At 35.9% G+C, this 27,922-nt stretch overlaps 1 protein-coding gene across 1 annotated transcript in view; it reads left to right on the top strand.

Annotated features, from left to right (window-relative positions):
- The window catches only part of EMP1 (epithelial membrane protein 1), a 29,850-nt gene extending 4,716 nt beyond the window's left edge, over positions 1–25,134 (top strand). The window contains exons 2-5 of the mRNA XM_051963447.1: positions 14,618–14,726; positions 21,089–21,185; positions 21,319–21,459; positions 22,332–25,134. Coding sequence (XP_051819407.1) covers positions 14,649–14,726; positions 21,089–21,185; positions 21,319–21,459; positions 22,332–22,495 — 480 coding nt within the window. The 5' untranslated portion in view covers positions 14,618–14,648 and the 3' untranslated portion in view covers positions 22,496–25,134. The remainder of the gene's footprint in view (positions 1–14,617; positions 14,727–21,088; positions 21,186–21,318; positions 21,460–22,331) is intronic.
- The last annotated feature ends 2,788 nt before the right edge of the window (positions 25,135–27,922 follow it).

Raw genomic sequence — 27,922 nt, 5'->3', positions numbered from 1 at the left:
TACTTCCTGACTCATGGCAACAGCTGGGTTAGCTCTTAGAGCTGAGTGGGAAAAGAGGAGAAAGAAGCAATAAGTTGCATTTGAAAGGGCGTTCTGAGGAATACACCCTTCCCACTGGGCCCCCAGAGACAGCAACATCCATTCAGAAATTCCTCAAGCATCCGGTCTGATTGGCTTTTCATAAAAGATCCTCATTTGCCACATTAATTGAATGCAGATTGTGTGTCCCCAAAGGAGGTGGGAAGGGGGCGGTGAAAGGGGAATGGATAAGACACCTGGTAGACACTTAGACTTATTAGGCATCTGCCAGGAACCAAATGAGACACAGGGAAACTGAACAGGTCCTGGGAAAGAAACTCCACCCATTTCTCAAGAATAGACCCTGCAGCATGAGGGTGTGGTTGTAAAGGGCTGTGTGTTTGTGTATGGGTTCATGGGTTAAGAGAGAGAGAGAGAGAGAGGGAAAGGATCGGAGGAAGGAGAGGAAGGGAGATACAAAGACAGAGACACAGAGACAGAAAGAGACAGAGACAGAGACAAAGAGTGCCAGATAGAGAGACAGAAAGAGATAGAGACAGACAGAGACAGAGAAAGATAAAGACAGAGACGGAGAGGCAGAGAGAGAGCCAAATAGAGAGACAAGAAAAAGACAGTACAAAGAGAGACAGATAGAGACACAGAAAGAGACAGAGAGAGAGATATAGAGAGAGTCAAAGAAACAGAAAGACAGAGACAGAGAGCTTCAAAGAGAGAGATTGAGAGACAGAGAGACAGAGACAGACAGACAGACAGACAGACACACACACATACACACACACAGAGGAGAGAGACATAGAGACAGAGATGGAGACTGACAGAGAGGGAGAAGAAAGATGAGAGAGAAAAGAGAGACACAGACACAGAGATAGAGACCCAGATGAAAAAATAGATTGATGGAGAAAGAGAAATATATAGAAACAGATGGAGAGGAGAGAGACAGAGAAGAGAGAGGAAGGGAAGAAGAAAATAGAGAAGTTGGAGGAGATGATGTATATTGAGAGAGCTTACAGGGGGAGGTAGACAGTAAATAACAACTATTTCACATGGACACTGTGAGCTAATTGTATAAATATTATTATCCCTATTATATAGTTGTGAGAACAAAGATTCTTAGAGGTTAAATCACTAGTTTATAGTCACTCAGGAAGGAAGTGACAGAGCTGGGATTCCAACCCCCAAAACTATACCTAGTTGTTTTCCAAATTAGATACAGAGAACCAAATAGAGAGATACAGGGAGCCAGAAACATAGGAGGAAGAAAAAAGGCTTTGGGAAGAAATGGGAAAGATGCTTTTATTTTAGTGTTACTCATTGGTAAAATTGCAAGTTTTCATGAATCCTCAAGCTTTTTTCTCTCTCTTCTAGTCCCTCCTCCCAGCTTGGAATTCATGTATCAACAAGATAGTAATTGTTATCAATACTGCCTATACTTTAAATGACCAAAAGTAGAATTGAGAGTAGTATGAAATCTTTGCTTTCATTTTATAGCATCAAATTATGTGTGTGTGTGCATGTGGGGGAGGAGGGAACAAAGTATCATGATATGTTCCTTCAGCTCTAAGGAAATATTCCTTATCTCTTCATGATTTACAATTAGGGATTGGTTCACCTGGGGACTTTACCTCTGGATACTAAATCCTATAGGATGGCAAGAAGCACATGTGGTCCTTCAACAGAAGGAAACAAATGACAGGTAGGGTTTGTAGCCATGACAGGGAGGGCCCTGCCTCCTGCTCCCCAACTTGAGCCTTGGGGACATCAGAGGCTCTGCCTTTATCCCTCTTCATCTTCCCCCTCTGTACCTCTTGGTCATTCACCAATGGCCCTGTGTTATGATTACCCTTCACCCCCAGGTCCTAGATTGCTATCCTCCTCTACCCCAGCCATTCTCCTAGGTCTTAATCACTCATTTCTAAGACTAGCTTTCTCTTTTCTGGAATGATTGCCTTCATCCAGTGCCTAGGGTTAATTGTGAAATGCAAACAAAAAACTCTAATATGTGCTAGAGTCAGTGACTTGTGCAAATACATGGCACAATGAGGGTGAAGGCAGGTTTGGGTTCTGTTGGAATTCCCAGTCCCCACAAAAGTTACACCCCACAGCAACCTTGATATGTCCTACGATCTCGCCTCACTTCTTCCTGGAATATTGTTCTGGGATCAGATGTCTCTTCCTAAAATTACTCTGCCCCAATAAATTTATCTTTAAAAGTTAATTCGAAGGAGACGTTCCTTCTTGCGCTGTTTTTCTCTAATATTTAGCCTGGCCATTAGAATCACAAGTGATGCTCTCCAATATATTTTTATGGAGTCCTAGGCTCCTGAAGTTTAAGGCAAAGAGGTACTTTAGAGACTAGTCATTTTAACTCTCCATTGGAGAAAGAAATGATAAAATAATCCAGTATTTTTGCCAAGAACCCCCTATGGACAATATGGTCCATGAAGAGTTTTACATTACTGAAGAACAAATTTTAACTTTTCATTTTATAGATAAGAAACCTGAGGCCCAAGTTCATATCACTAAGAAGTGGCATTCTCAGAATTCAAAGCCAGCTTCCCCTGAATTCAGCTCCAGGCACATTCTATTATAATAATCTGAAACCCTGAAATCCTATTTTTGGAATGTATTCACAAGGATTATTCTGAAAAGTAAACTCATGATCCCAAGATTCTGAGTCAAGCTCATGTTTTTCAAAGAAGCCAAATTCTTCTCTATGGGTTTGGGGATATTTGAGTCTGGAATTTGAATATTAGCTGCTGCTTTGGGGGTTTGGACCTTTGATTACTAGATTGAGCTGACCCCAAGCATAGACCAGAAGTCAATAATTATAATGGGGTGGCAATAACAATAATAACTAACATTTATATGTACTTTATGGTTACAAAACACTTTTGTGTATGATCCTCACAAAAGATCTATACAGTATTTAGTGTACACTTACCTGTTTAACAGATATAGAAATGTGACTTGTTCAGAGTTGCACATTATATTGTCCTGTCTCAAATGATTCTATCAATTTTTCCAAACCCAATTAAAGAAAAAACTGAAGAAGATTTGGAAGAAAAAAAGTATAACAAGGTAGAAAGAGCTTTGGACTAGAAGTCTAGAAATCTGACTTCTTGACAGCTATTAATTTGATGAATGACCATGGGCAAGTCACTTATGTGTTCTCTTTCCATTCATTAGACAGTAAGCTCCTTGAGGGCAGGAATTTTCCTTTTTGTTTACAGTTATATCCCTAACAGTTAGCCCAGATGTTATCACATAGTAAGATCTCAATAAATGTTTATGACTTTTACAACTGTTTATGTTTTACAACAACAAAGCTTACAACTATCTGGGCTTCAGGATCCTCAATTACAAAATGAGAGAACTGGGTTAAGATGATCTATCAAATGTTTTCTGGCTCAAAAATCCTGAGCACTAATAAGAATCATTTTCTTTGTTTTGAATACTGGGGTTGAAGATAGGATGGGGGGAAGAGATAAAAAGGAGGAGCAGAATTCCAGAACAACTTGTAGAAAACATGACATATGGTAGCCATCTCCTGTCAACTTCACCAAAGTGAGCTAGGATTTGTTGGGACCTTAGCTTGGGCACAGCTTTACTTTTGTTCTGTCTTCCCTTACTCTTGGCAGATCCTTCTTGTAAGATCTCTTGCCTGCCTGGATACTTCTGTTGTAGCAAGCTTACCTCTTCCCACAAGAGAAATATTTGTGTTCTATGTCCTTTTTGCTTCTCTGAGGTTGATGATGTTGCTTTAGAATTCTGTGTCCATCTAAGTTTTTGCTCATGCTATTTCAGAGTTTCCACAATATAATAATGAAATGGATGGGAAAGGGAAAGAGATCCAGATGGAAGGTGGTGGGTGGAAAAACAAGGAAGACCTAAGATTTCCTAAAATGTGCTTATACTCTCTGGGAACATTTTCAAAAATTATATGCTTGTTACCATTGTTCTTCTTTGTTCCTAGCTAGCATGCTATGGTATTATGGGTGTGGGCCTTCAGTTTTCATTCACTGGTGACAAAATCATGGAATATTAGAATATAAGGAAAAAAACCTGAGAAATCATCTATTTCAGCATTCTTACCTTATGGTTTATTCCTTGGTTTTGTTTTGATGACTGGATTTCAATGTAATTGGTTTTATTTGTAATCGTATGTATTTTATTTTATATACTTAAAATCATTCTGAGAAAAGGTCCATAAATTTCATCAGATTTCCAAAAGGGTCCATAATCTCCAAATTTAAGAATCTCTGACTCTAATCCAACAGCCTTATTTTACAAATGATAAAACTAAGACACAGAGAGGTGAAATGATTCACTTCTAGAGATGGCAGACTATTGACCTTTCTGGTTTCCTTTAAGTCTCAGCTGTTTATTTGTTTTCAGCTGTGTCTGTCTTTTTGTGACCCCATTTGGAATTTTCTTGGCAAAGATACTAACGTGGTTTGCCATTTCCTTCTACAGCTCATTTAACAGATGAGGAGACTGAATCAAACAGGGTGAAGTGACTTGCTCAGGAGCACACAGCTAGATTTGAGGCTAGATTTGAATTCAGGAAGATGAAGCTTCCTTACTTTGGGGTTGACACTCTATCCACTCTATCACCTAGTTATCTAACTTAATACCTAGGAAGCTCTTAAATATTCATTGATGGATTTATTCAGCTTAACCATCTAGTCACTAGCAGAGGTAAGCTCGTAACTCAACCTGATTTGTAGTAGAAAATGACCTTGATTTAGAGTTAGAAAACTTGGCTTCCATCTTCAGCTCTGTGATTTACTAACCATGTGATGTAGGGCGGGCAACTTCACATCTGTTTAGCTTCCTCAACTGTAAAAAAAAGAAGGGCTTGGACTGAATGATCTTTTCCAGCGCAAAACCTCTGGACTTCCAGTCCTATGCTTCTTTCCTCATGCATTTTTTCTATGTCTTCATTCCAGTCTCATGATAGTGGATGTTGATGCCAGATAAAAGCCACTCTTCCCACAACAATCTTAGCATGTAGCCTCTTTCCTGGGGAAGCATTCCCAGACCCATGAAAGAACCAGTTGTTTTCACCGAAGCCCACAGACCACTTTTATTTTGGCTGCCTCAAATGCAGATTTTTATTTTTACAGTTCTGTTGTTTAAAAAGTTCAGTCCCAACTGGACAATAATAGCCATACCTCTACCCCAAACACCAGGCTTTCAAAAACAAATGGATATTATGCTTTCTCCCATGGAAAAATAAATGGAGTTTTCTCTTTCTATTTGGAAACACGATTTGGAAGGGAAACTATACCTGGTATGAAGCAATACCAGTTATACTGAAACTTCAGTTGAGAACTCATTTTGTATATACCCCTTTCCTTACACAGTAATCCACTCTTAATGTTGCATTTATTTTTCCACAACTAGAGCAGTGAACATTATATCTTTCTCTTCTCATGAAGGAGCATTTCCTTTGTTCCCTCTGTGTTCAATTACCATCTGTTTTTCTTTGATGGAAAAGTCTAACTTAAGAAAGAGAGGAAATTGTTGTTGGTGGTGGTTTTTTTCTGTGTTAAACAATAGTTTTCTTAGAGGGTTAAGGGAATTCTAGAGTTAGATGGAGTCACTCACTAACTGGTTGGTTTGAAAGAATATAAACTCAGAGATTTGAAAGTGTCTTGTACAAAGACAACTGGTTTGTGGGGTCCAGAGCCAAGACACAAATCCAAGTCTTCTGCTTATAAATCCAGTATACTTTCTGCTACATCTAGAGAAGGTAGCATAGAGAAACTTGGCAAATTAGGGTAGTGATGAGGCAGCTAGATGACAAGGAGGAGTTGCTCAGTCTTTCATCTCTTCTTGTCCATTAGAGAAAGTATCAGGTCTTTCATCAGAGAAAGAGAGAATTTGAGTGATCTGTGAAGTCATTATAGACTGATGACAAAAGGAAGAACAATGTGAATTAACCCCGATATTATAAAGAACTACAGTATCATTTAATTGAGAGTATGGAAGATGATTGTGAGGAGTCTGAGAAAACAATCTTTGTCTAATATTGTCAAAAGTTTGTATCTGCAATAAGTTATACATATTGTAAAGTGGAATGTGTATGAGGATGGATAGAATAATAAATTAATTGATACTAGAATTCAGCATTATCCAGAAATCATTTATATATATAGTTTTTATATGTATATGTAGACACTGACTCTACTAAATACACAAACACATTCATACATATTCTTTGATTTTTAATGAAAAGAAGTTAGCATATCAGAGTTAAGTGCCCCCAAACAAACAAATATACATAGAGATTCACAGAAAAGAGTTACAAACAAGCATTTGTAAAATGGATCAGTGAAGTGACCAAACAGAGTACTTGAACATAGTTTTTTTAAAATGAATTTAAAAAGGTGATGCTCCAAAGACTATCCACACATCAAAGAAGGCCAAATTCTACCTTTCAGAATTCTTTTATTGTTTCCCATGGAGGCTTCAGTAGCCTCCTAATATATTAGTCATTTTAGTTTATTTTAAATTCATAAGGTATGCTGGTGATCAGGAGAACTCCTGAGCAATTTGAGTTTATCCCCATTAACTCTCAGGTGTCAATCATGTTGGAACAGCATCAGTTATGGGAAAATGGAGTATTCAATGTCTTTTCCACATGGAGTCAGCATGCATCTATTGCCATGTGAGGTAATAATAATGATTATATTATAGCTAACATTTATCTGGCACTTACTAAAGGCCAGATACTATACTAAGTACTGTGCAGTTATTATCTCATTTGATCCTCTCAGTAACCTGAAAGGCAAGTACTATTATTATTCTCATTTTATAGAGAGGAGACTGAGGCAAATGCAAGTCAAGTAACTTGCCCAGTAAGTGTCTGAGGTTAGATTTAAAACTATTTTTTTTCTGACTTTGAGTTTAATCCTCTATAGTACTACTTAGCTGCTTCCTACAAAAGTCTGCCTTATAATTTCATCAAGTAGGTTAGTGAATTTACCAAATTGTTGGAGGGATTTTCAGATTTCCATCCTTTATAAAACATTTGAGACAGAAATTAAGTCCAACATAAAATACTGCCTTTTCTCCTTTATTATAATACAAATTATTGAACATGTATGGTAGATATTGTGATAACACAAAGCATTTTTATCACAATAACCCTATGAGTTTGATCTCTATTTTACAGATGAGAAAATTGAAACCATCAAAACTTTTAGCTGATTTGCCTATGTTCACACATAATGAATGTTTGAGGAAACATTAAAACTAAGGCAATGATTTGCTGAAGCCAATTTGCACCAGCTCTTGAGATCTGGTTGTTAAATTTTCATTGTGAGTATCTGCATCTCATAAATTGGCAAAGGCTACAAAGCAAGGCTTACTTTGCTATTTTGTCTAGACTTAATAAAGAGATGGAAGAAAAAGTTTATGCAAATTAAACTTAAGAGTGTGCCTTGCACAACATTTTTCTTTTTTTTGGAGATCCAGTTAAACATTTACTAGCAAACCCTGAACTCAGTTTCTTGCCTCTAAATCTGGGGCACTTTTAATTATGCTATTGGGAAATAAAGAAGAATCGCTAATGCTAATTCATTGGATAATCTTGGGCAAGATTTTTGGGCCTGAGTTTTCTTATTTTGAATTGGGATTAAATCAGATGAAGACCTAAAGTTCTGTTATTTTGCATTTAAAGAAATTCATTGTCCTTGACCTCAGTAAATTTATATACTCTAAAGAGAATTTGCTTGCGGTTTTGATCAAATTCTTCATGATTTCTTTCCTGTTAGCTATTTGTTCTTTTTTCATTATGGACTAAATTGTGTTTCCTGCAGGATTAGAATGGAAAGCATTCATTTCAGGGCACATTATTAAGTAGCTACTAAACATATGAAAGGTCCCTGTGTGTACCATGATAAAACAAAAACAATTTCTGCTCTCAAGAAGGTTATATTCTACAGTAATACTACAAGTATTCAGAGAAGTAAATATGGATAAGTAGATACAGAGTTATAGCAACTGGAGGAGGTGGAGGGAGAGCGGATAGGAAGAGAGGTTCCCAGAACAGAAGACACCTGAGTAGGATCTTGAAAGAAAAAAAAAAAGTTCTGAAAGAGCAAGAGGATGAGTGAGTGCATTCCAAGCATGGAGGGTAGCATGTGTAAATACCATGGCAGGAATTGGAATGCTAGATATAGGGAATGACTGTTAGTTTAATATGGATGGAACATATATTACTTGAAGGAGAATAGTATGGAATAGGTAGGACTTAGTTTGTGGAATGCCCTTGAAGGCTCATTTAATAGACAATAGGGAGCCATCAAAAGTTTTTGAGCAAGGGAATGACAAACACAGACCTGTGTCCTGACATTATTTTGGTAGCTGTATAGAGAATGGATTAGAGATAGAAGAATAGATACAGACAGATAGAGATAGAAGAAAGATCTGCCAAGTAACTTTTAGAGTAGTCCAAGTGGGAGAATATATAACTATCCATTTTTTTCACCCTGTTTTCTTTAGATATTAGATTTTTTTGAGAAAGTACGTCTAAATCAGCTTATCTAGGTTCCTAATTAGAAGACAAATTCTTGAAGTAACAGGTCTCAGGGAAAGGGTAGAGTTCTACTAGGTGTCTTTGTATTTACAGAATCCAGAAGCATGTCTGAGGTTCTGGATAGAGGTATAAAAAAGCTTTTTGAGTTGAACTGAATTTATTGAACAGTGATAGGAACAGTGGGAAGGCAGGTAGAATAATTATTTGTATATGGCTTAAAAAAAATTTAGGAGTCCTGGGATAGAATGGAGAAATGAGAAAAGTAGCTTCTAAAGTTAAAAAAAAAAAAAAATTATAAAAATCGTGTGGACTACGCCCCGAGGGGGAAAATGGCCAGGAATTGGCAGAGGGGAGGAGAAGGGAGAAGATGAAATGACTATATGACATCACAGGGATATTCCAACTTAGCTGTAATTTCCATGATTCATGTGAAAGTGGGAGAGAATCTCTAAGATGAAAGCAAGGGTGGAGAAACTGGAATTTTCTCTGTACAAGATGGTACAAGATTGCCTCACAGTCCTTTTTTACTGAACATCTTTCAGACAAGCATCCTGGATCTGGTTACACCACAAAACATTCGGCCATTTTCCCAGTGATCTGGAAAATACAGGCTTTTCTGGGGAAAAGGGCAGGAATGATGACTATCCAGTCACCAAGATCTGCTTCAAATCTCTCCCTAAACCAGATGCACCCAACATCTGGGAATGCAAAGACATAGCAAAAAATTGGAAATAATCCCTGACCTAAAGTAGTTTACATTCCACACTATTTTGGAAAGTGATTCTCAGATCCTCAATTTAGAAATCATATTCAAGTCTTTCAATTTAACCTGGTTCATCCCTCCTCTATTAAAGATTTTCTAGCACTTGTATCTCTAAAAGGATGCTCATTAGAAAAAGGAAAAGGGGGATCAGTCCTTACTCTACAGAACAGTGATAAATTTACCCATATCAAAACAGTAATCCATTCAATTCAGATAATAGTTTTTAAGTGATTTGCAAATTGAAGACATCAAGGCAGAGGCAGTATGACAGTGTTTCAATGTTTAGGATTTCTTTTCTTTCTTTTTTTTTTGTGGAAGTTTTTATGAGTAAAAATGGAACTGGATCTAAGTCTGTGTTACATTGATTTTGCTTTTTTTGTACTACTGTGAGCAAATCATTTTACCTCATTTGGCCTTAATTTCTTCAAAAATACACCCCTCCCCCCACACACACTTTTTAAAATAGAAAATGAGGACATTGGATTAGATAAATTTGAAAGTTCCTTCCAACTCTAAATCTATGGTCCATGAAGTTGATAGGTAGGTGGAAGAAAAGAATATTTCTTCTGTCTGAATCCAGACTGTCACATAGAGCCAGAAATGAAAATAATAATGGGCAATACCTGGAATGATTGTTGTGTTCTAACCCATTAAGTATTTTAGATTAAGATTAAGTCCATTGGAATAGAGCAGTAAGTCAATTGTTTACTGCTTGAAATACATAACGATAATACATACATGTTTGTCTTTCTATCTTTCTCCATCTATATACCTATCTTTTTACCTCTCATCTATGTCCTGGATTCACTGGGCAAGTGAGAGGGGGCCTTGGAGCTAATCTAATTTGAATCCCTTATTTTGTTCTTGAGGAAATAGGACTAGGAGTTACATGATTTACTTTAAACTATAGGTTTAAGATTAGAGTCAGGAGAATCAAACCATATCCTCTCACTGTTTGCCTCTATAGATGGGTTTCAGTAATCAAACTTTGGCAATAGTTGAGGCATTTTAATAGCAGTTGCCAATATGCTTGAAATTTCTACTATATAGAGAAAATATGGTGTGGTGGTGGTAATAGGGAAATGCAAATTATTATATGACAAGTCATAATGTAAGGCTAATTTATGGTTACAACCATGTTTACCACCAATAGCTATGATAATCCAATTCTAATATGCAAAAAAATACTATTTTCAAAATATCTTGAGGATAAGCAGTAGTTGACAGCACTGGAAATGAGTCTCTCCCCAAAGCAGATTTACAAATATTGGGCTTTAGTTCCTGAGTGTGGAGTGTATTGCCATCAATTTATATTCTATTTTAGCTATTTATTCTGAACTGCTGTGTTCTTTTTTAGCTCGAGATCATCTCAGCTCAGTTTTCTTTTCCATCTTCTGCCATACCACAACACACAATGCTGTGGTGCTATGGGTTATGTGTGCATGTGTGTGTGTGTGTGTGTGTGTGTGTGTGTGTGTGTGTGTGTTTTAGTAGACTGAGTAAGTAGCAATGGGGCAGAGACTCAAAGGTTTGGGAGTGGATCAGTAAAAATAATGACCACCTCAATATACACTCTAATAAAATAAAAATAAAAAAATCTGGTCCACTTTAATTTTACCTACAATTAGATGGAGGAGAAAAGAAGACAAAAAAAAATGTTGTAGGTAATTCATGTCATTTCTCTACCCAAGTGATCCCCACCCACTTTTGGCTGTATGTAGTAGCCAAAAAACCAAATCAAAAAAAAAAAAAAAAAAACGCATCCATAAACTAAGAGCAGGCTATGCTCCCTAACTTTTTTCTCTTTGAAAAGATAGGAAAGATAGTGCAGCATCACAGAATGAGATGAAAGGATGTTGTTTTTTCCTCCTACTACCCCACCCACTCTCCCAGCCATGCAATTGGTAAGTGGAATGAATAATGAACAGATTGGGTTGTGGTTTAGATCAAAAGTAATATAGGAAGCTATGGATTAGTCAATATGGATGGTCATTAGGAAGCGAGATGCTTTGGAAAGTTTAATTCACCAAAACCGAAAGTGAGAGTGAGAAGGGGAAAAATAAATCAGATATGATTTTAAAATGTAGAAAAAGCAATTAAAGGGGAAAGAAAGGGTTACTATATTATGAATAGACTGTCTATAAGAAGAAATTTATAGTTGGTTGTATTTGGAATATTCTATTCATATTTGAATAGAAAAAGTCTTTAGAAAGGCTTTCCATATTTAGAAGGAAAGTATTTGTAAATGAAGGAAGAGGAGAAAAAATCCTTAAGGGGATTTAGGAGGATTAAATAGAAGAACTAATTAAAAATCTATCATCCCTTGAATTGCATCTTCTGTGTAATCAACCCTATCTTTGTATAACTGTGAATTTGGCCAGGGAATGAAGGGCAGGACCCCGGATTGGGCTGAAGTCAGGATTTTCTTTTCCATCGTAGAATTCATGTTGCTTATTGCCTGCCTTCTGTCATTGACATGAAGGGGAACACTGGGCAAAATGCCAATTTCTAAGATATCCGAAGTGCTTTACTACACACAGTTTCCTTTATGCTCATAATAGTTTTGAGAACCAGAACATGCCCAGTTATTATTATTCTCATTTTACTCATGGAAGAAAGTGATGCTTGAATAACTGATTCTTGGGTTAAATAAGAAGTCAGTGACAGGTATCAACCATCCTGCTTGAAATGGAAACTTCAATACAATTTAAAAGAGAATTTTATACCACTGAAAGAAAACCTTAGAGTAATGGAATGGAGCAGAGTAAAGGAAAAATTAAGCTGAAACTAAGGATAAATTTACTAATGACAGTCCTGGAAGGCACCAAATTCTTTCTCCTTTAGAGGAAGCAGTATAAACTAGCTCGTATCATTCATAGACCAATTGGACAAAGTTCTAGGAAATAATCTTACATTGTGGAGAATGCCACTGCTCTGGTCTGGTGATGGTGAAAGATGGTGAGAAAGTAGAATCTAGTCATTGCTTGTAATTCCTGGACAATAATAGTATAGGTGCCCTTAATCAGTTTTCTTTTGAAGCTTTGGGAAATAAAGCAGTGTACCTTAAAAGGGTTGGGATTATATAGACCTCTAATCCAATAAAACCTTGTTCTGAGTGGAAATGTCTCTGGCACATGTAGAGCTTCAATCAAATGAAGTAGAACCAGAAAAAAGTGGGACAAGTGCATAATTAATGGTCTCCCACCTTTTGGATGGCATTTGCACACACACTCTATCTAGGTTATGACACCATATTATCACTCCCTCTACATACAAGTATATGCATTACTTTAACTCCTTTGGGTAGGGCAAAACATATCTTTGGTAACCACCAATTTCCAGGACAGATTCCCTTACCTGCTTATCTTTTAAGTCATAGCAGAATTTACTTATTGCCTCTGCTTTTCTTTTTTTTTCTCTACAAATGCTCAGATGAATAGATGAAGATTTTCATCTATCTATGCAAGTTTACTGGCTTAGCTTTTCCTTTCTTCTTTCTTTTTCTGTTAGTTTTCTATCTTTCTGCTCTCTGTGTTGATTTTTTTTTTCTGTACTGGAGTATGTACTTTTTAAAAGTCATCCATAATTTCAAAGTTTGTATGCTACTGTCACCTACATATGTAAATAGTAGCAAAGGTATCCAGTACAAGTTCTTGTAAGCCAGGAGCCCAGATACAGAGGTCTGGACCCAAACCAGCATCTGTCACTGAGCTGAGGCATTCATAGCCTGAAAGCATGAGCAAAGTGATGCTAGAAGAAAATAGGTGATAAATATATCATCAACCACTGAGCTGCCATTGTGGATTTATAATTATTTAAGAATTTAGTGGTAGAAAAACAAAAGAAGACATTCGTCTTGACTCTTGTACTTCACTGAGGAATCATTTTTGTAGATCTCTCTCTCTCTCTCTCTCTCTCTCTCTCTCTCTCTCTCTCTCTCTCTCTCTCTCTCTCTGTATATATATGTAGCACTGGAACCACCCTGAAACCTGCAGGGTCTTAAACATGCTACTAAAGAAACAAATATTGATCTTTAACTAATATATGGAGAAACAAATATTGATCTTCAACTGATATATGGAATGAATGTTCCATATAGAAGGATCCAGGCTCAATTCTCATGTTAAATTCTACCTACCAATGTGACCTGGGGACAGACCATTTAAATTCCCTAAGTCCTTATCTGTAAAATCTTAAAGGATTGGACTGAATGTCCTGTGAGGATCACATAAGGATTTCCTTAAAAGTCCATGAAGACATTAGGACACCAACAGGAATGAGGCTGGATCTCCATGAGAAATGGAACTTATTTCACTACCCAAAGTAGTAATTTGAAAATTAAAAAAAAAAGATTTTTTCATCTTCTCAAATATAAACAATATATATTCTTCATCAACATAAAATTTTCTTCCCCCTTTCTCCCTCCGTCTTTCAAAACCTGACTCATAGTAGGTCCTAAATAAATGGAATAAATGTAACAAATACCTAAGGAAAAACAATTGTTTATAAATGTATGTATATAACACACATACACATGTATGTACTTGTATACAGACACACATGCATACATGTATGTATTTCTAGAACTAATTTCATTGGTGTAAGCAACTTATAGTGTAGAATTTCTTTTATTGATTCAGATTGTAAACTACTCTAGAATAATTTTTCTAAATGCCTAGGGTATATAGGTTTCTAGGTTTCCAGAAGTTATGAGACTTTTATCATTGTTACATCTTTTGTATGTATCAGTGTCAGCCAAGTCTTCCTGATTTTGAAGCTGGCTCTTCTCTATGCTCCTTTTCTTAGTAAGAGATACATATTTGTTATACAAAAAGTTAAATAATTAGGTTACTGGAGAATTAATATAATGATGTTCTTAGAGCTTTGTAAAAAAAAAATTACAAAGGAAAACATACACAAATTCAGTGTTTTAAAGTTTGCAAAGTGTTTTATCCATGTTATCTTGTCAAAAGAACCATGTTGGCTAAATACTTGTCATCCTCAGATAAGTTAATGTCTTCTTATGCTAGATGAGGAAACTGAAGTTAAGAAAAGTTAAGCAACTTAATTAGAGTTATATAATTATTAACAGTCTAAGATAGTATTTGAATTCTGTTCTTTTTGTCTTCATAGTTAGTGTTCAATTTACTTATACCACCTAGAAAGAAGGAATGCCTACCTCTTTTGCTTTGGGATTCCATATGTATAACATATGTTGAAACTATGTTCTTAGATCTTATAATAAACTTTTTTGTGTGCTTCCATTTTAGAGCTCTTTTCATCAACTTCCACTCAGACAAGATGTTGGTACTACTGGCCGGGATCTTTGTGGTCCACATTGCCACAGTCATCATGTTGTTTGTCTCAACCATTGCAAATGTGAGTAATGCTCTCCTACTATGTTTTTAATTCTATAGAACTTTTGTGAACTCATAGGAAAACCATAATCTAAAGACTAGAAATCTAAAATAGGGAAAGTTGTCTCTCATTAAAGATTACTGAGCCAAGTTGGAACTGTGCAGATATTCAGTTTATTTCACAACCTTTCAAACTATTTTGTATTATTCAAGTGCTATGAATTTCTCAGGTGAACTTTCTAGAAGTTGCTACCTTGGTATTTATATCTGAAAATATGAGTTACATGATTCTGGATATTCTTCTTAAGAACTCCAACTCCAACCAAACTCCAACCATTTCAAGAACAGTTCATTCCAGATTAACTTGTTTCCTTTTTTTTGGACAGGGCAACTAGATTTATAATCAGAGAAATACTGGGTAGAATGAGAATTTCAAAGAAGTATTTAACAAATTTTCATACAGTCTTTCTTTAAAAGTAGAGATGTGGTCTATGTGAGGATATAAATACATGAATTCAGAGAGACTTGACTTGTAGGACCCTTAAATTAACTATTAATGAGTAGATGTCAATTTGAAAGATGCTTTTTCAAAGGAAATGTTCCATGAATCTTTCCTTAATTCTAACTGGCATTAGGAAGCATTGTATGCTTGTCAAATTTTCAGAGATGAAGTTGTATGAGAATCAATATCCAAAAAATTGTTTGGAAGCCGGAAACATAAGCTGCACTGAATATAATAAAATTGAATAGGGTAAAGGGTAAAGTTTGATTCTTAGATTCCAAAATTATTTTCATAAGAACAAGATGGTAAATGTATAAATAGACAAAGCTCAGCCCAAAAAACTAGGAATTTAGTGGATTTTAAGATGTATAAACTGTGTGATTATACATTATAGCAAAAAAAAAAAAAAGCAATGTTAGCTTACATTATGAGAGATGTAGGATTTGGAGTGAGAAAACTAAACACTATTGTGTTTAGTTCTGGGTATAAGTCTCTAGGGAGGACATTGGAGAAAAACTGGAGAAAAGGATAACAACCTGACACACATACATATACATGTGCATGTACACTTATACATACATACATACACAATACACACACCTGTGAAATAGAAAAGGAATATTTAGAGGTGACAAGATAATAGCATTTGAAAGGCTGTCTGGCATACTGAGAAAGGTTAGATTTGTCCCACTTGGCTCCAGAGGGCAGACTTTAAGACAATTAGTACAAGTTGAAAAGACACAAATTGAAGTTTGAATAAAAGAAAAAGTACCTAGTAATAAGAGTTGTTCAAATGACTACCTTGTGAGATAGTGGGACAATCCTCACTGAAGTACTCACTCTAGATATTTACATATTTCCATGGCCTCTAGGGTACCCTTCAATTCCAAGAATCTGTGATTTGATTTTGTGAGCAGTTCACTCAAGTCTATTCACTAGCACCTGATTATAATCCACTCATTTTTAGATTTCATGTCATTGAAACTTTTTGAACAGGAGATTAATGATGAAACTAGTGTTTGAGAAGATTAAACTTGTGTGTCAACATATTTGCCAATATAAAAGAATATGAAAATATTTGTCTTAATATTTCCTGGAAAAAATATCTCCAGGATAAAATTTTCCTTTACAATGGAGTTATAAAGATTGGGAAATAGTGAGTTATCTCTGCATCTTGGAGTACCCTGACCTCTGGTGGCCACTTTAAATGTTCAATTTGTTTATTGTGTATCATTATTGTGGTTGCTGTTATTGTTGCCATGATCGTCATTGTTGTTAAGACTTTGTACATAAAAACCATATGACTCAAATGTTACCTATATGATATCTCAGTAACTGCTGCTACATGATCTAGGTCAGACTTTTGTTACAATATAAATGTAAATAGATTTTAATGAGAAGAGAAGAAGGGTTTGTTGCTATTTATGAGTATTCAGGGTGAAGAGTGCTGGATTTAAAATCAGAAGGGGATCTGGCTTTGAATATGAGCCATGCTAGTAGAGAGCTATATGATCTTGTCCAACCCATTTCCACTATTTTAGTTTCAGTTTCCTCATTTGTAAAATTGTGCATTGGACCAAGTGCTAGGTTGAGAGCTCAGAAGCTCTCAGCTGAAATCATGGTGTTGCCACATAAATTCCCTGAATGAATTTAAGCAACTCATTTGATAATTCTGAAACCAGTTTCTTCACCCCTAAAATAAAGGGGTTGGAATAAATAACCTTAGAGCTCTCTTTTGGTTCTGAACCTATAACTATGAAATACAAATAGATGTGGAAATAAATAACAATGTTTTTTAATTTCTCTTGTCTCCTACAGGATAAAAACTTTTACTCTTATGTTTTGTAAGATGAAAAATAACTAGCATAATAAATTGTCAAGCTGCGTGAATGAGTAATATTATAATAATGAGAATAAGTAGATCCTACTTCACTAGCTTACTTCATTTCTTTTTCTAGATAATGTGTATTTTAACAGAAGTCTGTTATTCTGGAGTCAATAGTCCACTTTTATGACATATCCTAAAGAAATGACACTATGGTTGGAAACATTTTCAGGTCAAATGGGCAAAAAGGCCAGCTCCATGTGAAGGTTATAGGGCCTCACAGGAAGGTAGTTTGAGTTAGTACTACTATCTGCAGTTGGTCTGAACTAACTCCATTGTAAATCCACTACAAGATTTAGCCAAACCTTTCAAAGTTTGCTGATAGTATCTATATACACTCAGAATACATTATAAATGAAAGTCTTCTGGACTACCTACTTTGTGCTTTTTGTCATAAATTAATTTGTCTTGTAATTTTATTTGTAAGGGAGATCTTGAAAAAAGATTTATGTAGAGCAGTTTTGTTACCTACTTCCTTATTAATTTATATATGTGTATATATATATGTATGTATCTATGTGTCATGTATCTATTCATCTTTCTCAATGTATCATCTACTATCTATGTGTGTATATGTACATACATCTATCTCTAAAAAAACCTCACTTAGTACATAATAGAAGCTGATAATTCCTTAATATAAACCTCTGTTTTATTCTTTTTAGTCTATTGAAATGTTATCTTTGTTGACAATTACTAATAAGAAAAAAAAATTGAGGAGGTGGGAAGCAGGGTTAGATGACTTGCTTAGGGTCACACAACTAGTAAGTATCTGAGGCTATATTTGAACTCAGGTCCTCTTTATTCTAGGGCCAGGGCCAAGACTCTATCCACTGCTCCACTTATCTGCCCCAAGGAAAGAATTCTTTTTTTTTTTTTCAAATAATAGCTTTTTATTTTTCAAAATATATGCAAAGATAGTTTTCAACATTCAGCCTTGCAAAACCTTGTGTTCAAATTTTTCACCCTCCTTCTTTTCCTCCTCCCTTCTTTAGACAGCAAGTAATCCAATATAGGTTAAACATGTGCAATTCTTCTAAACATATTCCTACATTTATCATGCTGCACAAGAAAAATCAGATTAAAAAGAAAAAAGAGAGGAAAAAACAAGCAAACAACAACAAACAACAAAAAAGGTGAAAATAGAATGTAGTGATCCACATTCAGTCCCCATGGCCCTTTCTTTGTATGCAAATGACTCTCCATAACAAGTCTATTGAAATTGGTCTGAATCAGCTCATTGCTGAAAAAAGTCAAGGTCATCACATAATCTTGTTGTTGTGTACAATGTTCTTTTGGTTCTTCTATTCACTTCATTTAGCATCAATCAGTTTATGTAAGCTTCTCCAGTCCTTTTTGAAATCATCCTATTGTTCATTTCTATAGAACAATAATATTCCATTATATTCATATACTATCACATATTCAGCCATTACCCAACTGATGGACATCCACTCAATTTCCAGTTTATTGCCACTACAAAAAGAGTTACTGCAAATATTTTGGCACATGTAGGTCCTAAGAAAAAAATTCTTTAAGAACGAAATCTTATTTTTTTTTTCCATCAGAAAGGTAGTAGAGAATTCAATAAGCAATAAACAAAAACTCACAGGGCTCTGAAACTTCAGCCCTAGCTTTATTGTTCATCTCATGTGTGATGGAAACAAATTATTTAATTTTGAAGTGCCTAAATTAATACCTTAAAGTCAGAAATTATTTTTGTTTTTTAAATTTGATTAAAGAACTCTCAACTCTTCACTGAGATCTATAGTTCTTTTTAAATATGCACATGCCCAGTTTTCTTTAATCCAGTTAAAAAATTCAATCTCTTTTTGAAATCCTCTTCTGCTGCTTTATTTTGCCATGGAAGAGGTCTTGGGTTCTGGAAATCTGTACTAGTAAACTGCAATGTCTGTTGGTTTCTACAAAGCTGGAAACTCTTTGAATGTAAGTTGGGGATTGGCTGTTGGCCAAAGCCAGGCCACTTACATTCAGAGAGACTTCTCTTTAGATTGGCCACAAAGTGGTGGATTTAGGAACACAAAAATTTACCAAAAACATCTACTAAGTTATAGCATGTTTGCAATCTGTTTTGATTAGTAAGGTATCTATACACCAACAAAAGTACAGATTAGTGAAATACTGAAACATTTCTTAAGTGTTTTCTATGTGCAAGACCTTGTGTTAGATACAATAATAGAAATGAAAAAATAGACCTTGCCCTCAAGGACATTACATTCTGTTGGGAATACAACATCTAAACAGATAACAGGATAATTAGAGGAAAGAGAGAGTACTAGCAATTAGAAGAACAAGGAAAAGTTTCCTTTATGAGTTGGCACCTAAACTGAGCCTTAAAGGAAGGGAAAGGCTCTGTGAGACAGGGATGGGTAGAAAACACATTCCAAACATGACAGATAGCCTATGTAAAGATTGAATAAATTTGTGAGGCATCTGCATAGAGATTATAATTGAATCCAGGAGAGCTAATGACTCATAAGATAAGGTATAGAGAAAGAAGAAAAAAATATTTAGCATGGAATCTTGGGTAAGTGGGAGAATTTGTGGTTAGCAAATGATACTGAGAAATAGTTGTCAGATAGGAAAGAGGAGTTTTAGGAAATAGTCAATGGAGAGAGAGCATCCAAGAATCACACAACTTTGTCACAATTGTAAAAGCTGTAAAGTGGTATAGAAAAATGTGATCTGAGAAAAAGATTAAGCAAGTAAGAAATCGGATATTGTTATCAATCCTGGAGCTAGACGGTTCAATTGAGTGCTCCAGACAGAATCCACTTTGCAAGCAATTGAGGAAAGGGACCAAAGAGAATAGACAGTTTTTTTTCCCCCAAAGACGTTGGCTTGAAAAGGCTGGAGAAATATGGAACAATGGTTTGAGAGAATAATTGGGGATGTGATTTTTTTCTTTTGGTTCTTTTAAATTTAACCAAACCAAAAGGATTAGAGGAAAAGGTCATATTTATAGGGAGTAGAAAAGGAGCTAGTGAATAGGGAGAGACTAAAGATGAAATGAAGAGAGGAAATTACCAAGGCGACAGGAGGAGAAATGAAAGATAGAAGCAGAGAATTTGGCTTTGGCAAAAAGAGCCACAGCTTTATCAAAAACTAGGACAAAGAAGGAAAGAGAAAGGATAGAGTAGAGAAATTTTGAATTGTAGAAAAGGATTAATAGAAAGATGGCTCTTATGTTCCCAATAAATTAGGAGGATTAAGTCTTCTTCAATATTGTAAAGGCTGAAATTGATGGCATATGGCAACTAATTAGAGGTTAGAGATGAAGGGTGAAAGAAAAGAATCAAAGATGCATTGAGGTTTTGATGATATAATTTCAATTGAACTTTCTCTTTCCTGAGTCATTATGAGTCCTAACCTAATTTCATTCAGGGCCCTTTCTGAGTGTTTCAGGACTATACAATCTTAGTCTTTATCATACTCCTTTGCAATTTACACTTTAATCCTATGAGAGAATTATAAGAAGATAATTTAGGGAGATTCAAGTCATTCATTGAATACAATACGTACTCATTAAGTTCCTATTACATTCAAGTTATTGTCTTAGTGTTGAGAACAACCAACCAACCAACCAACCAACCAACAAAAAACCAGATCTCTGTTCTTAAGATGCATATTTTCCACTTGGAGGTTACAATATTAACACAAATAAGTAAATTCAATTTAATTTGAGAGGGGAAAAGTCATCAAAAACTGAGCTCAATGCTAGGAAGGGACAGGAGGTGACCCCTAAATTGATGAAACCTGGATGAACTAAAGATTCCAAGAGCTAAAGGTAAAGAGGAATGAATTCAGGTTTACCCTGGAGCTTTATTATAGAAATACAAACATCAGATTAATGAGGACAAGTGAGTGGGCCAACTTAAGTGTGTCAACAGACACTTATAACACTGTTAGCATTTTGGTACTAGAGATATGCTGAAAGACAGATTTTATTTACTTATTTATTTTTCTTTGGTTTTAGGTGTGGGTAGTTGCAAAGAATGGGACCTACTCTGCGGGTCTTTGGAATATCTGTGATAATGGGAAATGTAATGAAGCCCTACCATATGCAGAGGAGGGTATGTTTGATCTTTTTTTTTTTTTTTTTTTTTTTTGACAGTTTGAAAAAAAAAAAACTTTAACCCTCCTCCCCTTTTTTTTCTGAGCTAGCTAAGTTTAATCCTTTCCCTGTGCTTATAAATATTTGGACAGATGCCCTCAAATCCGTGCAAGCCTTCATGATTCTGGCCATCATCTTCTCCGTCATTTCTCTTATCGTTTTCATATTCCAACTCTTCACCATGGAAAAAGGAAACCGGTTCTTCCTCTCGGGTGCCATGATGCTGGTTTGCTGTAAGTGTGTGCTAAGTTCAGTCTCTTCACCTTAAAATATAGATATTTACAGTAAGAAAAACATAAGTAATATAGCAGGAACTACTTACTCAAATAGCTACAGTAAGGAAAGCACAAGGAATTTAGTAGGCGCTACTTACTCAAAGCATGACATGACAGAACATAGCATGACATAGATGTGAAACAATCCTTTCTAATTTTCTCTTTTTAGGACCTTTAATTAAACTAAAGGTCAAGCGCCTGCAGATCCCTGGGTCCTTCATAACAAGCTGCTACTAAGCAGTTGCTGCACATTATCTGAAAAACCTCTGAAAAAGCAGCCCATTGCTGTGCTTAATTAGTGAGCAGGGCTCTCATGAGTTTTCAAAATGGGAAAAGGTGTAGCCACAACATAAAACAGATATTGTTATTATTATCATTCTACTATTGATATTATCCAATTCATCCACTTGAGCCTGAAGAGCTGTCACTGAACATTCCTGGGCAATCACATCCTGCCCTGACATGCTCTAGATAAAGGCAACACTGAGAATGGGAAGAAGATTCTTTGGGTTGCTTTAGGCGTCCACTTGTTTATGCTTATTGCTCCACCTAGACAATTCAGCAGTTTCTTTGCAGAGCTCAACTGTAGTCTTTCTTTCTACTTGGGGCTCGAGTTGGTGACCTAAATTTCAGTTTTAAATATTCTCAAGTGATTTATTGTGCATAACAATGAAGAAAGTGTGAATAGAAAATCACAGAAATGTGTTTGATTACTTCCTCTATACAATAGGACAAAAACTAAAAAATGAGGATTGTGTTTCTGACTTTAACACTGGTTTCTCTTTTTTTCTCTTTTTCTCTCTTTTCCCTCTCTCCCCCTCTCCCTACAGGGTTATGCATTCTGATTGCCGTTTCCATCTACACTGATAAATATGCTAACCACAACCTTAAATTCCCAATTGATCACCACGGATACTGCTTTATTCTGGCCTGGATCTGCTTCTGCTTTAGCTTCATTATTGGTGTCCTCTATCTGGTCCTTAGAAAGAAATAAGGCTGCTGGAATTTTTTCTGTGGGGTTTGGGGGAGGGTGCTGGGAGGGGAAAGCTGTTGAAACTGGGAGGGAAGTGGGAGTTGCTCTGCTAGAAGAACCATATAAAGGGTGGGATGGGAGGATGGGGCGGGCATGGGAAGGGGAAGAACTAGACTCATCACTGAGAAAAATCACTACCACCACAAACCCTACCCTCAAGAGAAAGCAGGCTGTGAGAAGAAGCTGCTCTGATCTTCCTTGGATACCACAGGCCAGAGAGCTTCCCAGAAACCACCAGGATTGGTCCTCCTGCTGTTCTAAACTCTGTTGGACTTGCCAGATTATCATGCCATTGACTTCCTAGCATGGTGGAGAAGCAGTGAAGTTCTCACTCCTGAGGAATCAAGAAAGCCCCTTCTCACCAAGTTAAAATAGCGGTACAAGTTCCTGGCAACCACCGTGGTGTTATTTTTGTGCTGATTGTGCTAAATCTGGAAGCAAACCCTCCCTTCCTACTCAGAGCAAAACATTAAATCCCTGTTACAAAGTGGCCCTAAACCAAGCTGTTGGCAATCATCTGATAATCTCTGTTATGATTAGCCTGAGTAATCAGAAAAAGTAAGTCACAACAAGTATGTGAGTGCTTGGTTCAATACCTGACAGATAGGAAGTGTTAATAAATGCTTGCTGATTGAGGCAGAGATTTCAGGGGGAAGACAAAGCAAGTAGTATGGCTATTGTGATGGAGGTGATAGAGAATAGAGGATTTTATACCCAGAAGGGACCCCAAAGGTCCTCTAATCCATTCCCTACCCACAGAGTAGCTGATCAAAACGCACATTCATCCCACATGGAGGCCTCTCACCACTGAAGTTTGCTGGGCTCCTTGCCTAGACTCTGAGGCTAGGAGCTTCTGCAAAGCCATTAATTAACTACAAAGTCTACAGTGAATATAACATGCAAGCTATGGGACCAAAGAATTGTCTGGAAAAGAATACCAAATTTCCTGAACCATGCTCCTAGGAACTTTTTTTGATGTTGAACTCAATGTTTTAGTTGTCTACAAATTTTTCTTGCTTGTATATGGGAAGGCAGTAAACACAACTTTTTATATACTCTCCTTTGAGTTTTCTCCCACAACAGAGAAAGTGTGGTCTAACAATCTGGGCAAGAATATCCTAACTGGGGTTTTATTACTTTGTTCTAGCCCTGATGCCTAATATGATACGGGAGTATGTTATATCATTTCCTTGAAGTTCAATTTCTCATATTTGGAGGCCCAGGATCTTACATCCTTTAGAAGTTACCGAGTCTGGTCTTCTCATTATACAAGAAACTGGGGTTCAAAGACCTTAGCTTTGTCAGATGGTCAATAACAATCCTGATTAACTTCAGAGCAGGGCTTCTTAATCCTTTTTTTTGTGTTATGGGTCGCTTCGAAAATTCTGGTGAAGCCTACGGACCCCTGCTCAGAATAATGTTTATTTCATAATTGAAGGAAAAGTTAAATTTCACTTAGAAGTTAGTGTAAATAAAGATATATTCTTCCTCCTCCCATTTAAGTTCACAGATTCCCTGAAAACAATTCAAAGACCTCTTAGAAGGTCTGTGAACCCCAGGTTAAGAACCTGTACCTTACAAGGTAGAGAAAATTATTAAAAAAGCTATTTCAACTAAAATTAAATTAAACCAACAGAAAGGACCTTGGGTGAAAGGTGCTACCTTATTGTGAAGTATTATTATGTCATAGCTCAGTTATGAGAACAGATTGCTTGCTTCCTTACTTCCTGCCAAAAAGCAGAACATTCCCCCAAGACAAATAAAATTTTAGTAAATAGGTAGTTAAGTTCTTTTTATAAAGTGACTCTTATGGTACCTGATCAGGTCATAATTGAACTGCTCTGCTGCCATAGGGGCATTAATATATAGGATTGAGTTATTCTGTTCCTTCTGGTCAACTAGCCATTGCTTTTCTCCCCTTGGTAGGCAGAGGGGAAAGTGGGGTTCTTAAAGGGACAGTTAGAGCAGCTATTTAAAGCCATCTCAGACCTTGGGTTTCTTTTTCTAACGTTTCCCCTTTCCATGTGAAGGAAGCAGTCTTGGGAAGGAATTTCAGACATCTTTCCCTTCTCACTTAACTTTTACTCTCCCAATATCTTCTGTACTATTTTTTTCCCTGAATTATGTGGGGTTGTTCTGCCATGAATGCTGATATTTATGTAAAAGTAGTATTATTAAGCAGTACTGGTGTATATTCTAGTTCTATGTATATGCTAGGGGCAGGGCACTGGATTACCTGAGGGTGATAGCCAAGTTGGCTTGGAAAATTGTGGGTTGATAATGTTTTAATGGAAAAGAAAAGTTTGGGCAAGTAGTAAAGGCTTTTATAACTTCCAAAACACTTATGCCATGAGTTAACCAAGGAGATGTTTGTGTCACTTACAAAGGTCAAAATGCGTGAGTGAGCATCATATTCCCCTCTTTTCTTTATGGAACATTTCCTTCTTATGTAATCTGTATTACATTGGTGGGCATGTCCTAGTACTGTACTTGGTTTTTTTCATGGAATAAGATATTTCATATACAGTAATTGTAAATATTTTGATACAAATGTTTATAACTTTAAGGTTAAAAAATAGATTCTGATTCCCTTCACTGCATGAACTTTGTCTCTTTATTCTTCAAAAACGTTGGAAAGTGTGAATGATAAAAATATGCAACTCCAAATATAGGTTTGAAAGTTTACTTGGTGCTTGGTTGAGATATAAGAGGAAAATCTTGGGCCTTAGCGTCCCAGTGGTGTTGACTCAAAAAATATTCTTCTGGAGCCTGAGCTATCCTTTGTTTATTAATTAGGCAAATTTAGAAGATACAATAACTTTTATTTTATAGAACATGATCAAATTCAATTATGTCTTACTGTTAAAAAAGCCCATATCAAAACAGAAACTTCCTAAACAAACACATTAGAATTGATTATATGCTTTATATATAAAACAGCTCTTTACTTGACTAAATGATTCACTACAAGGTTTCATTGAAATAACTAGTTCCCTTAGTATATTCCAAGTATGAATTAATTTGCAAATTTGATATATACACAATTTTTCAAGAATACATATATAAAATGATGGGGTTAGGGTTTTCCCCCCTGGGAAAAAATGCCATTTATATCATGGGACAAGAGTGAAAGGAAAGAATAAACTGCTGTAATTCTTATGTCAATAAAATCAACATAATGAGATTGACTTCAGTGCATATGAAATAATCTTCTCTCTCTCTCAATGTCCTTTGGAGACCTTTTCCCAGGGGTTTGATGGTAAATGTTTAACAAAGATCTCTCCAAAAAATAGGGCACCTTTGTCCTACTTTATTCACAATTTTAAGTTTAATCTAATTACTGACATGTTCTCTTTATTTTTTTAAATTCTAGATAATAAACAAAACAATAAATCAAGTCCCAATTTGTAGTATTTGTCAATTTCTGAGCTTACATTGATTTAACAATGATCTCTCTCAGTTGATTAAAATTGACTTTAGCACTGCTTTACTTCTACCCCCAGACATGGTTTTGTCTGGTCTTTGGACATGGAATCTCTATCTCTCTCCCTCTCCCTTCCTTCCTCCCCGACTCCCTACATCTTCTCTTCCCTTCCCCTCCCCTCTCTCCTTTTACTTTTTTCCCCTCTGCCTTCCTCTCCCTTTTTTGTTTCCTCTATAGTATTCAAGTCAAGAACTCTTCCTTCATGACATTCTAGAATATTCCTTTTGAGGACATCCTTACCCATAATCTATTTTCTTAAATATTCTCATTTATATAATATCCTCTCTTCTCTTAGAGCCACAGGAAACAAAAGGTTGAAATAGTTAAGGGATGAGAAATCCTAAGAGTTTCTGAGGGAAATGTTTCCATATTTGGTTTTAAAAAGGGATAAATAGTAAAGTCTCTAGGTTTACAGTTTTTTTTTTTTTTTCAGGCAGTGAAATCCCTCTTCCAATGGGGGGAAAACTGCATAAAAGATCACAAAGATATATAAATGGGTAGGAAGGGAGCAAATAAATGACAGTGTTACAAAATACATTTGGAGAAAAATAAACCAAATTTTACAAACAGAAGGATCAACTTTCTAATATCAGTTACCATTCAGGAAAAGAATCATGTAGGTCACTTTGGACATTTTTGATGGCTGATAATGTTCCCTAAAGACACTATCTCAGTGGTTTTGGCAACCTTTAAGACTAAAAACATATTAGATTTTATCAGGAAACCACTAGAAAGTTAATAAAAAGTTTTTTCTTTCCCTCTCTCCAAATCCATAAATTCCATAATTTAGAGGTACTTTTTCAGGTAAGAAAAAAGTGAAGTGCTAGGGATTTTTTTTTTAAAAGGAAAACAATTCATTCATGCTTTCAAAGAGTTTATAATCTACTTGTACACGCGCACACACACACACGCACACATATATGCACACATACTTATATATCTATCTATATATGTGCAAATTATACATATATATGTATGTGTATGTTTATACAATACACACATGTGTGTACATTCACATACAAGATAGATATGCAAAGTAGATATGAGATTACTATAAAAGAAAGGTACTTCCAGTCAAGGGATTTAGGGAGACCTTGTTCAGAAAGGCTATTAAGCTAAGTCTTGAAATAAATCACATTCCAAGGGTTGGAAGTATGCAACCAAGAGCATTCAAAGCAGTAAGAAATAGCTAGCATAAAGATTTGGAAATGGGAGATGGGGTGCCATATATCATATGTAAAGAACAGTAATTAGGTCAGTGAGACTGAACCATAGAGTTTGTGGAGGGTAGTAATATATAGGAAGATTGGAAAAGTAAGAAAGGGAGAGCTTGGGAAAAGATTTAAAAGTCATATGAAGTACTTCATCTTTGATCTGGGAGAGCTGATGGGGTTTATCAGAGAGATACTGCATTCAGAATCATGCTTTAGAGAAATCTTTTGACAATCTTTGATATCTCTTAACTCTTTAGTGACATTGAAGTATTGTATCCTTGAGGTCCAGAAGTCTGGACTGGCAGCAAAACATATTGCTGTGTCCTAGAAGAAGCAACAAAATACCCTATGTCTTGACTAAACAAGACCTGGGATTTATAATTCAGGGGAATCCAGAAGCATAGTAGAAATGAGTGATTATTGAGAAGACTGAAAACATCCATTATGCTCTCCATCATTTTCTATATCCATCATATATCTGAACGTTTCTGGGTGTTTTCACCTGTCCTTTTTTTGACTGTAATCAGTCTTTTCAGTAAGTCTAAAGAAATCATTCCACCTATGCTCTCCATCCCATCCCAAAACCTTTGGGTTCTCAGAGAATAAGATTTGATATTTAATTACAAACCACTAAGCAACCTTTGCCTAATCTAATAAGAATAGACAAAATTTAAATGTAATAGAAATGGC

This window comes from Antechinus flavipes, chromosome 5, assembly GCF_016432865.1.
Source record: "Antechinus flavipes isolate AdamAnt ecotype Samford, QLD, Australia chromosome 5, AdamAnt_v2, whole genome shotgun sequence".
NCBI classification, from domain to species: Eukaryota; Metazoa; Chordata; class Mammalia; order Dasyuromorphia; family Dasyuridae; genus Antechinus; species Antechinus flavipes.
The sequence above is the reverse complement of the archived record's forward strand: the minus strand, read 5'-3'. Positions and strand labels throughout refer to the sequence as shown.